General features: G+C 36.4%; 1 protein-coding gene across 5 annotated transcripts in view; it reads right to left on the bottom strand.

Annotated features, from left to right (window-relative positions):
• The window catches only part of FGF14 (fibroblast growth factor 14), a 394,964-nt gene that overhangs the window by 7,759 nt on the left and 374,788 nt on the right, over positions 1-12,417 (bottom strand). For all 5 annotated transcript variants that reach the window (XM_027644461.1, XM_027644481.1, XM_027644498.1 and 2 more), the window contains one exon: positions 1,096-1,294. In XM_027644461.1, coding sequence (XP_027500262.1) covers positions 1,096-1,294 — 199 coding nt within the window. The remainder of the gene's footprint in view (positions 1-1,095; positions 1,295-12,417) is intronic.

Raw genomic sequence — 12,417 nt, 5'->3', positions numbered from 1 at the left:
ATTACTATGCATTGTCTAAGCTATTTTCATAGTCTGATAATCCAAATATTATTGAAAAAGACTAACTTCTTTCCTAATCCATTTCAGTTTGCATCTCTTTTAAAAACTCAATGGCTTTCCCTCTTAGCAATTTGTATTATTTTATATATAGGAATCAAGATATAAAGTATTAATATTGTTGACAGCTCATGGAACTACTGGAAGCTTCTACAAGACAAGAAAAGCAAGAAAGCATCAACCTGAGTTCAAAAATGAAGTCAAAACTTAGATTATTCTGATTTTTTCTTTATGATGAAACTAAAATATTTAACAAACTGATTGTCTAATCAAAAACTTACTCAGACATGTTTTCAGATGTTAAGTGATGAGAAAACTTTCAGAATGACTGAAGCTATGTGTAGCAATAAGAACAGTAAAATTTGGAGTGCCATCAGGACAAGAAATGAAAGACAGCATAGGTTTATAGAGGCTTGCAGAATGCATAGCATAAGACAAAAATTCCAAGATATAAATGGATGCATTTTTCAGAGAATGTGTGACATCATTTTAGTGTATAAGGTTACTGTGACTGTTATTTGCTTCTATCTTGGTTTAAAGGCCAACTTACAAAAGTTATGTACGTTACACCAATTGGCAAAGTAACACAGCATGATTTATTTCATGAAGAGACCTTTGTGTTTTGTATTAGAAAGCTTTTACTTTGAAATGCTGACATTTCATCCATTCCCTATATGTCTTGATTATCCTACAATATCCGTTATTTCATTCTGCCTAATAAAAGGACTATTTTCTCAATGCAAGACTCACAACAGCTTTTGTCCCTACCAACAGAATATTTTAAAAGTAGCACAATGCATTTCCACAAAAGAATTCTTTTCTTATAGAATGATCTCTTAATCCCTAGAAAAACGTTTTTACATATGCCCTTTCTATCACCACTATGCTGAAGCACAAAACTGCTTCATGAATCTTTAGGACTGTCATTAGTAATGGCCCCTGTGCAAGGCACACACATTTGGAAAAGGTATTTTAGAAACCGTTCCCTTTTCTTGTGAGATTTATAGGCGGGTCTACCAGCAATGGACTGAGCCTCACCTTCCAATGGCTTGGGTAGAAAATGAGCTGCTGGTTTTGTTTTCTTCACTCTGTTTCCTTTCATGACCTGCCCTTCTTTGTTCAGCCCCAAGAACCAGGCCCTCCCGGACTCCTGTTGTCTGTAGAGCATGGATGAGTAGATTACATAATAATTTTCAAAAACGGACTCCTTGAATTTGCACTCTGGTGTAAAAAGTTCCTGTGGGAGGAAAAGTAAATGTTAAATGGTATCTCTAAAGTGCGGCTTCTGTTTAGTTAATTTACAAATACCTCTTGATAAGTTTAATATATGACTTATAATAAGGTTCTGCTTTGAGAACAGGAGTTCTGTCTTCCTCTGGAAGAGCTCCAGGTGAACTTCCCATGGATGCCTCAGTTTTCCCATCTGTGCAAGAGGGATAGTACATTTTCAAAGTAGAAAGGAAGCTATACAGACATAAAAAAAATTTCAAAATACATGAATAATTATTATTGTGCTTATTTTTTCAGATAGGATATTCTTATAAAGATTTAGAAAGTCTATGCTGAAATAGCATTAATGAGATGACAGTTGTTCTAACATAGTGAATGCAGCAAACTTCCTCTGGTTTACAACTAATATTTGAAGCTCAAAATGCTGCTACTAATGTATTAAGATATATATCATGCCCTGGAATCCACATGGCCCGAAACACCACAGGAAAATACTATTTTGGTGTACAAATTCCTGAACAAAGAAAAATAATTCCTACCGACTTTCTCAGCATTCATTCCAAAAGTGGAATATTTTTCAGAAGTCACATTCAGAAACAGCAGTTGTCCAAAAACTCTCTCTATAGGTTTATCTAAATAGAAACTTCTGCAGACCAGTAGCAAAATAAGAATTTAAACATAGATATATATTTTAATACCATATGTAACTGACACGATAAAGAGTGTGAACATACATTGAGATAGAGATTACCAAAATTCTTTGAAAAATCCAGCAAGTTAATAAGCAAATAAAAATACATTTAAAATATCACAAGAAAATAAGATTCTGTGTGATGTGATTTTCTGTCTGTGGACCCATCTGCTGAAGCCTGTAGAAGAAATAAGACATAAAAGGAAGAGGTAGATGTGGAAAAGAGGGAAAAGCTTAACTTACCTTGCTAAGCTTTCAGAGAGCAAAGTTCTCAACCCTGAATACTCTTTTTATATTCCTTTTGGTTATCTTTCTCAAGCAGTAAAAAAATCTGAAAACGTCATATCTTTTCACTTCTCCATTCACAGTATTTTTTATTCATTTCTTTTTTTCCTGGCCCCATGCAGTACTGAGTTAACACCCAGCAGGCAACACGTTTTCGGGGTCTCTATGCCATCCCCAGCTGCCTATATATTGTAAGAATTTCACAGCTCTTTCTGTCACAGATTTACTTTCTGGAAATCAAAGTCCTTAAAGACATAGTTCCCCATACCAAAAAGCACAGATGAAAGACTTTTCTGAATCTGCAATAAATGTCACTTAGTGCACAACCAAGTTCTTCTATATGATGGGGTACATAGTGTTCATATTACCATGGCTTAAGTTACCGCCAGTAAGCAAAGCTGTTTTGATGAACACCAGGCATACTATTAGCATTTTCAATTACGGACCATCTTTGAACCTCAGATAAAAAGAATTAATGTATTTTATGCAGCAACAGACTAAAAGCAGTTGCTGCAGCATCTGGGAAATGACTTGTGAGCCTGCTTTAAAATAGGTTGCTTTGGCTGTGTGAGCCAGTACACTTAGTGTCTATAGGTCACACTCATTCACAGGATGCAAAAAAAGTTCTCTGATATGTGCAATGGGCATCTTTATGTACTACAACTTTTTTACCCCCTGTGTACACAACTGCATATATATATATATATACACACACACACGCATACACACACACACGTGCATAAATGCAAATACAGTCTGTAATAGAAGCACTGAATACTAATGACAGGAAACACCTTAACTACACCTTCTCCTTTGCCATGGGGCTTTTTCTCTCTCTGTTCCAAGACTTTAAGACACCTGTTGTTTGTGTTACTCTCCTTTCTCCTCCACTGATTTCAAATCACAGTAGGGCTCAAGGTGACTGCAAATGAAACCAGAAGGCAGTGACATGCTAGAGGGAATGCCTGTTAAAACCTAGCACAAGCGTTTACATGCGAGTCATGTTCCTCAGCTGTTGAAACAGCAGATGCTAATCAGGAAATGCCTACACAGCTCTCCTCATTACCTACTTCACTGAAAATGCTACCCCCTGTGTTCCCCATGAAGTTTTACTTCCTTGCAAAGCTCAATTACCATAAACACTACTCCTTAGCCAATACTCACTTTTTTTTTGCTATAAACAAAAGCTGTTTGTCATTCTATATTCCTCTGTACTAGAGATGGTTGGCTGCCTCTAAATGCTATTTGTGTCTTTTCCCCTAACAATATCCATTACCATACTTAAACAAGACTCCTTCAAATCATATCCCTTCTCTGAATCAAACCTGACTCTTTCCTCTTTCACTTCTTTGGCATGGGCCATATGTTTCTGACAGTGCACAGCATATGAAATGGTAGGTATTTAGCAGGTGAAAAAAAATGGATTATTTCTACGCTATTACTTGTCTACTCCTGGACAAACTAGCATCATTACTATTATGTAGTTATGAAAAGCACAGGAATAGTCTGATAAATTTTTTCCCCTTTAAGGACCAGTCAAACCTGAATACTGTACTCTGCCTAAAAATAATGCAGCTCTCCAACTCCATACATCTGGGTAGTGTAACAGCTTTGGACAGGGTTTACTTTTAGCCAGTATATTAGGATGCAATTCTGCTGGGTTAAACTCTCAGTCAAAAAGTCCCTTAAATATATGTTACTTTAAAGTAGAATAATAATTCTACTGATGTGGTGAGTATTCATGAATGAAAATTAGGCACCTGACAATTACTATACAGAACTGCAGCCATCAGCTCCTCTGAGGAAAGAGTTAGTCAAAAGGAGACTTTTGAAAGGTCCACCTTCACTGGGACTCAGGTGGAAATTGAATATTTCTAAGTTAAGAGTGATGCCTAAAGTCTTGCCTTAGACACCATCTCAGCTGACTGAAAAGCTATAAGGGTCTATATTTTCTTCAGTAAAGTACCTGTAACACCTAAGATATTGTTTGTGCAAACATCTAAGATATATTTGTGCATGTTTGCATGTACGTAGCCAAATCTAGATCTGTATCTCTAAGACTCAACCCAGTAAGAACTATCAGAAAATTATCAGTGTGTTAACCAGCACCAACTTAAAGAAAATCATCCACAGGTGACTTGACTCAAATCCAATGCTGGAGGGAAAGGCAGTATAATGGTACTTTTTTAAGGGAAACTCAATAGTGAAGGTACTCCCCTAGGCTATCTCCCTATCTGTATCCAACCTGAAGGAATCCAATATGCATCTGGCTGACATGGATAATTTAGATCTTCCCTACAAGAATGACTTTTCGGCGTTTGATCCCAGGACATTTCGTATTAGGAAGTGACATCACTTGCAAACAACAACTTGTGCTCAGGATTTCTCTTCCAATGTCAATGCCCAGATTTAACTTGTAGTTTTATATAAAAAGTGGTTTTATCCTGCCACAGCAACATTTGAAAAATAAAAAGTATACCAGCTGCCAATTTCCAAAACCTCAGGAATAGGTTTTGGCTGTGAACTGCAATCTGATACAGCTTCCTGGGTCCTGGGGAAAGGAAGGACGCATGAAACTGCATCATGCTGAGGAAAGATTTTCACTTGGATATTTTTGCTAGATTCTCATCGAGTTTTTGCTTGATGTGAGTCCTATGTGGAGATATTTTAAATATTCTGGTTGCAGTAGCATTAATACATATCACAACACACAGATTGTGGATTCAAACTTGTGGAATCAAAAGTTCTGTTATTGTGGAGTTTTTAGTTTTGGGGCCCCCAGCAGTGTCACCAAATCTCAGCATTGTATTACTCCATAATGATGGAGGCTTTGCTCATGGAATCATGTGGTAGAGTCAGAATCTACTTTCATTTAAGAACAAAACACAAAAGAAATAAAATAACCCCTCCCCACATTATCCATTGCTCGCATCTGGGAGTGCCTGAACAACAGAGCTCAGGTTACTCGTGGTGTCAACATGGAGACATAAGGAACACTGGAAAGTAATTCAGATAACAATTGAGATGAATTCCCTACCAAGTAATGTCTTTATGTCAATCAAAGGTTGAAGTCTGACATGATGAAGCTAGACCTCAATGCCAATCAATAATATGGCACAGTAGCAAATGGCTAAATCAAAGCACAGGGGGTAGCATTGTATTTCTCAGGGCAGAAGGGGAGAATACCGCAGTGTGAAATGAGGTGTGAAGTGATGAGATCCCAGAAAACAGCTGCAGTGTAGTGGAAAGGCAAAAGGCCTTCTCATAAACATATTTGTGCAGCAAAATCTGTAAGATCTTGAGGCTTCTCCTGCACATGAGAACTGGAATACATCTAAATTGATATTTCTCTGACTTGCTGCACATTGAATTAGGTGAATTAGACTACCTTCTCACATTATAACTATTTGACAAATGCCAGTGTAAGAAAAAAAATTACTAAAGATTTCCCAAACATAGTATCAAATTTTTCCAACATTTAAGCTGGGCAAAAATCTGCAGTTCAAAATGATCTTGTGCATTAGTTCCTCTTCAGATGGCAGAAAACACAGCAACACATGGCTATGTACCTTATGGATTAAGGAGAAATTTATATTATATTTCCTGTACATTCAGAAGACATTTAGTGGATCTGGGCCTAAAAGCCCCCTAAAAAAACCCATAATTTTTAAACATAAAAACAAGAACAAGTAAAGTTGGCAGAATTTTCTATGTGCAAATTGGCCACATAAGATACCAAGGAATACGGGACTTTAGCTATCACTACAGACTTTGAGGTCACTTTACTAACAAATCTTCAAAATATACAGCAGTACTAGCTGAACTTGGCAATCCTACAGGTGCCCCATGAAAGCAGCAAATACTCAGAACCACTTTCACACACTTTATGCCATCTTCTGATGGAAAATTTCCTTAGCAGATTACAACAGTCAGAGAAGACCATTATTGTCTCTTCTAAGCTGGTGTTATTTCTGTCCTCTGGAAGATTACTAAACATGTGGACTTAAAAAGAAAATTAAAAAAATAGGACTTGATATCATGCAAGTAAAAACTAGGGATGACTCTTAAAGAATCACTGAGAGTGCAGTAAAGATGTCAGCATGTAAAAGCAAAATTTTTAGCTACAATTCCCGTCTCGCATTTTTAACTTTTTTAAAGACTTGAACATGTGAATATCATTGCTTGCAAAGAAACAAAACACAACTTTTGTCTAAATTTATACAAAATTATATTCAAATCAATGCTATTGCAAATATTAAGACTTACTTTACTGGAATTCTAATTAGTGGGGATATGAATGGTAATATTGATCATGTAGCAATTATTTTATTCATTTACATTCATAAGAACCTAAATTAAGGTACTGAATAAAAGCCACAGAGCATACATAAAGACAAAATAACAAAAATTAGTTTGAACAGACACCTGTGTGTTTAAGAGAATCACTGAATAGTTATAGTCGGAAGGGTCCTCTGGAGACCATCTAATCCAACCCCCAATACTAAATACAGCCCGAATTTGGCTTAATTTTATGTCCAGATTGGAATCATAGAATCATTAAAGATGGAAAAGGCCTCCAAGATCATCAAGTCCAACCTCTGCCTGAACAAGACCTTGTCATAGCACTAAGTATCACATCCAGTTGTTTCCTGAACAATTCCAGGGATGGTGGCTCCACCGCTTCCCTGGGCAGCCCATACCAATGTTTAAACTTTCTGTGCAGAAATTCTTCCTGACATCCAACCTGAACCTCCTCTGGCACAGCTTGAGGATATTTCCTCTTGCCCTGTCACTAGTTGTCTGGGAGAAGAGACTGACTCCCACCTTGCTACAACCTCCTTTCACATAGTTGTAGAGAGTAATAAGGTCAAAACAAAACATAAAGCAGCTTAGATTACAAAAATTTCCTTGTTTCATAACAGAAAGGTTGCTTCCCTTAAACTAGAAGATATGGCCATATTTAACTATAATTTATTAAAGGCAATAATATTTTGTATGGAAAGCAGAGTACATGCTCATCACCTGCATAAACTTACATTTGCAAGACTAAACAATGATGTCAGATAAAAGCAAATTTTAAATAATAACTTCAAGAATGATCCCAAATGGCTACTTATATACACTAAGGAGAAGTCATATATTTCTCTCTCCTTCTACATGGTAGCTATTACAAGCACTGCCCAGGTATTTTTTTTTTATCACTACCTACAATTCAGAGTTATCAACTCAGTGGGACATGGCTAAAATAGAACAAATTTTCCTTGATATAAGCATTTATGATATATGTTATTTAAAGTTGTACAATTGACTCAAAAAAAATTAACTAATGTTTGTGAAATGCAGTCCATCATGAATATCTGAAATGTAATCCTCACATTAGAAGTGAATGAGTAGAGGTTGTTAAAAGTTGAGGGAAGGTTTGGGTCAGCAGTCTGGAAAAGGTTGCTAATTTTCAAAACTGTCTTTATGGTACTTGTGTGAAAATTAGAATACTTCACCAAATGCTCAAGAGAAGAACCACTAAAAAAGTGTTGCCTTACTTGAATAAAAAAAGCAAAATTAATTCTAGAAATATTATCAAGGAGCCAAATTTTTAACCATGGATTTAGAATGGCTTCAGTACACCAACGGTCACCACATATCATAGTGTATGGTCAAGTATAATATCCTCCCAGACATATAAAGGAGAGTGAAGTTAATTTTTGCTTCAGTTCAACTCTGAGCTCTCACAGAAATGTGTAATTTTTGGCTTGAGTACATTTTTGGCTTTAAAGGAAATGCAGCCAGAATCCCTGTATCACTAAAATGAGATTTTCAATCTCCTCACCACCTAATCCTCAGCAGCTATCTTCCCTTAAGATTCAAATTTGCAGTAGAAATCTGCTTTAAGGCTTCAGCTTAAACAACAACTATAACTTCTTGCTGTATCAACACAGAAAGACACCTTTTGTCTCCTGTACGGCATCTATGATTAAAGAAATCCAGTATCAGTAAGAAAGACAGACACCCTAAGGCACAAGCAAGAGAAATTGCATGCATTGTAGGGAATGTTTTCTTCCAGTATGTTATGAGAAATTTTGGAGAAGAGCATGAGTAAACCATCCTGTCTTTGATGGTCACTTTCACTTAGAACAGCCACAATTCATCAGCCTGTAGATAGCACCAGGTTCTCAGCTAGAAAAGGTCAGCGCCAAGGGAAAAATGGGACAGCACTAAATTAAGAGACTGAAAGGAAGGATTTAACAACATAGCTGTTGAAAAAAACCACGATGGGCTGGGGAAGGAATTCTAATCGGGTTGCCTATGGATCCACCATTCTGGCTACGGATGAATAATGCAGGAGGTATACAGAGTACACTCAGTCATAGACCAAACCTTTTCAAATGACAGTGGAATTTTTTGAAACAAGTTCATTCAGACACGTACAGTCATTTCTGTAGACAACCTTCCGCAATCCAAATGCCTCAAATAAAACTAACTGTAAAGAAAAGAGCAAAGTAGTTATTTAAATGGCTGAGTACCCAAAAAGAACCAAGGAGGATGTTTTTTTCTATTTGTTTACCACTAATGAAATTTCTGCTCCTCTCCAAAACACTGAAATATTGGATAAAGAAAACTGATCACAGTTTTTGCCACTATTGTTCAAAGTCAGATGGGATGGTATATTTTCATATATATGGTGTTTTTGCAGACCTCCCTCACATATCCATAACTATGTAAAAATGCAAAAGTAAACATAAATAGATGCAAATTCAAAGGTATTTTGTAAGGTTCACTTTAGGCTCTTTCAGTTCTACATGTTCCTTCCAAAAGATGTGCGAATTTATGAAAGTTTTAAATGGGTGTCACTTGCAAGCTGAGCAGTTAGAAAAAGTTGCAAGAACATTCAAGTTATAAGAAATGGCCTACTTTAGTGTACTCTTTTCTATTTCTTTTTTCTTTACAGTTGTGAGCTCGTTTTTCTACTTGCAGGCTTTTTTTATGACCTGTCAGTGAATGAATTATACCGTCTAAAAACTAACTATTATAAAAGACAGGGGCTGGAATAAATAAAAGTCAGGAGTGTAGGTCAATTACAACTTCTTGCCAATGCATCTTTTTTAACCTTTTGCTGTTTTACGCTGGATGTTTCTAAGAAGAACATGGAAGGTAAGTTCAGAGGAACCTCAGTCTGAGGAGACTTGTGTAAGGCAAAACTATTCTGTAAAGAATATAATCAGTTCTCTGAAAAAATGCATTAGCAAAGTCTTCTCTTATTTTCACGATTCAATATAAGCTGCAGTTGACCACTGAAGGATAGGAAGCAAAGGAAGCAGAGACATCTTTCAGGTGTTTGTTCCTTAAATTTTGTTATACAGCAAATACGTATTTTAGGAGAAACAGCAATTTCTTGCTTCTTTCACTGTGAATCTTTTTGCCCATCTTTGTCCTTCCAGCATGGAAGCACAACTGTAAATATTCAACAGGCTTTCCCTGTTTTCTTCGAAAGCAGCTTCCACATATAAGACAAAAGACTTGAAATCTGTTCTCTGTTCTCCTTCCCTCTCTCCTTTTCCAACAAGAAGACAGAAAATGATGGACATCAAATCTGAAAGACAGTCAAAACCTGACAGGTTGACAGGCTCTTAAATATTCTGTACTGTTTCCTGGTTTACGCATTTTCATTCTTTCATAGAGATGGATGCTTATAGCACTGTTCCACTTAAACATAAAAAGTCAGTGCAAACAATATGGGACACCCAACAGAGTGCTGCCTGCCACATAACATCTACCCAGAAAAGATGACCCAAGAGCACAGTTGCCTTTATTTATTTATTTATTATTACCTGAAATTAATAAATGTAGACAAAAATCCTAAAATTCTTGCTAGTGCATTATATATGTACCTCATGCAAATAGCAATGTTCACAAAAAAAGCCATCTTTTCGCTTAATATATTTTAGTTCATTCAGAGATCTAAAAATGTGTTCCTGTTATTATTTAATTTTATAAACCTACACAGCTCTTACTTCAAGTGTCCAATATCAGAAGAAACTTAAAGTCCAGAGATTCACACCCAAACATTCAAAAGCTATATAGTGAATCAATGCAAATGACAAAAGAAAGTCCATTTTGTCTCGTGTTTTAACTAACAATTAATGGGAAATAAAATGTCAGCCACTAAAAGGTATTTTTTTGGAATAACATCACACCATTAACCGGTCAGAAATGGTGAAAGGAAATAAGTCAGACACTTTTGTGCATATCTTTATGTTGAAACCCCAGAAACTTAATGTATCCCATTACAAAGGAGATGATTGCATGCAACTCTTAAACCCACCCAGCAGTGATGCTTGTTTTTGTTATGGATGGGTAACAGCAATAGCTGTATCCCGATGCTCAGATAAAAGTCCTCTTTTCACAACAAACATATAAGGGTTGATTATGAACAATTGATTATGAATATAGATGCCTGGCAAAACCCATTCAAATACAAAAATCAGAGTAGTAGCAAAGGATTACAGCTTTTTATTTGTCTCAGTGTTGCAGTATGCATTACAGAACTGAAAAAATATTTGGGAGTAGTTTTACCAAGAAGGGTTCATAGCAACAATTAAAAAGCAAGATTTTTATCCAGACTGCTGACAACTGAGTTATAATCAATGCCACTACTTACTCAGGGTGCTAGAAATCTGAAAATTTCCCATAAAATCAGTTGTCTCGAGCCTCTATTTAAATCATTGTCTATTATAGGATATTCCTATAGCTGTCCTGAGAAAGTCAAAGCTCGGTGTTGCTGGATACAACATATTGATCCTAGAGCATCCTCAATCTATTCATGAACATTTCAGACGAATAATGAGATGAAAATATCCAACTTTTAACCCTTATAAGCAGCATCTGAGGAATGTAGAGTGTAAAACATAGGTTTATGCAAAGATGCTCAGCTGTTGTGAATATGTTTCCAAGAAAGCAATGAGGTATTACCTGAGATTATGGTTGCTTTTACAGCTGCTTGGAAGTGAATTTACATCAGCTATGTTCCTGAGAAATGGAGGATCTTCCTCTTTGTCAACATGGCAATAAAAATGCATTATCTACAGACTTGAGTGGCTAATTGCAAAGATAAACTGACCTAGAAAACATATATAAATTGTATATTAAAACAATTGGAGGATCAGCGTCAAAACTATAGCCTACTCAAAATAGTAAGTCAATCCGTAACCTGCTTTCAGCTGGCAAAGGAGACACAATCAATACACATATTAAGGTGTTTCCTGCCACATCATCTGTAAGAAGCAGGAGCAAACTGCTGAATGCAAAGAAAGACTGTTTTAAGGTCTTACAAACAGCCTACTGATTTCTAAAGCAAAAAGCATGGAGGTGAAAATATTTATTTCCAAGTTTGCTGGAAACAATTCTTCACTGGTTCACCAAAGCTCAGAGCAGTTTTTTTATATCTAGCTTTCACAAGAAAAGTGTGTATCAAATGTCGAACTTCACACAAATGTTGAACTTCAAAGGATAATTTGGAAGAACAGGATGAACTTCAGCCAGTGAGTTGGTTACTCCCTACTGATGCCTGGTGATGCCACTTAAGTTACCCTAATCTCAGTTGCCTTTTTAGAGAGCAATTACTTTACCTGTGAGTTATGAGCACTTATTTATCACCTGGTTCTGTAGACCCTGATGATCCTTGATGATTCACATAACTTTCCTACACCTTTTTCTCATTGCTTATAATTTACATGAAGAGCTTTGGGGTAGTCACTATGTTAAAACTCCTGTTTTCTCCTTAGCCATGATGATGAACCTATGCTCAAGACTGTGCCTGTGTGAGGTGTTATTTCTTGTGGCCAGAATGTCCTCCTCATCCTTCGTGCTTACCTGCTGGCTCCAGCTCTGACCAAAGCATTTTCCCAAGCAGCGAAGTTCAGGCAAGAGGATACACACACAAACTAATACTCACATCCTCTCACACTACAAATTTAATTCTAAACTTCATCTTTGTGGCCAAAGGCAATGGAGATATCTCCCTAGATTATAAGCCCATGGAAGAGTTTCACCAAAATTTCTGTACTTGCTTTTTGGATGATATTTTGTCATTCCTCTCCACTGGTTCTTTTATATTCTTTGTTTTCTGTTAATATGCATTTACATGGTTGTCTTTTTTT

This window comes from Corapipo altera, unplaced genomic scaffold (assembly GCF_003945725.1).
Source record: "Corapipo altera isolate COAL_440 unplaced genomic scaffold, ASM394572v1 0, whole genome shotgun sequence".
NCBI classification, from domain to species: domain Eukaryota; kingdom Metazoa; phylum Chordata; class Aves; order Passeriformes; family Pipridae; genus Corapipo; species Corapipo altera.
Note: the sequence above shows the minus strand (reverse complement) of the source record. Positions and strands in the feature narration are given on the sequence as shown.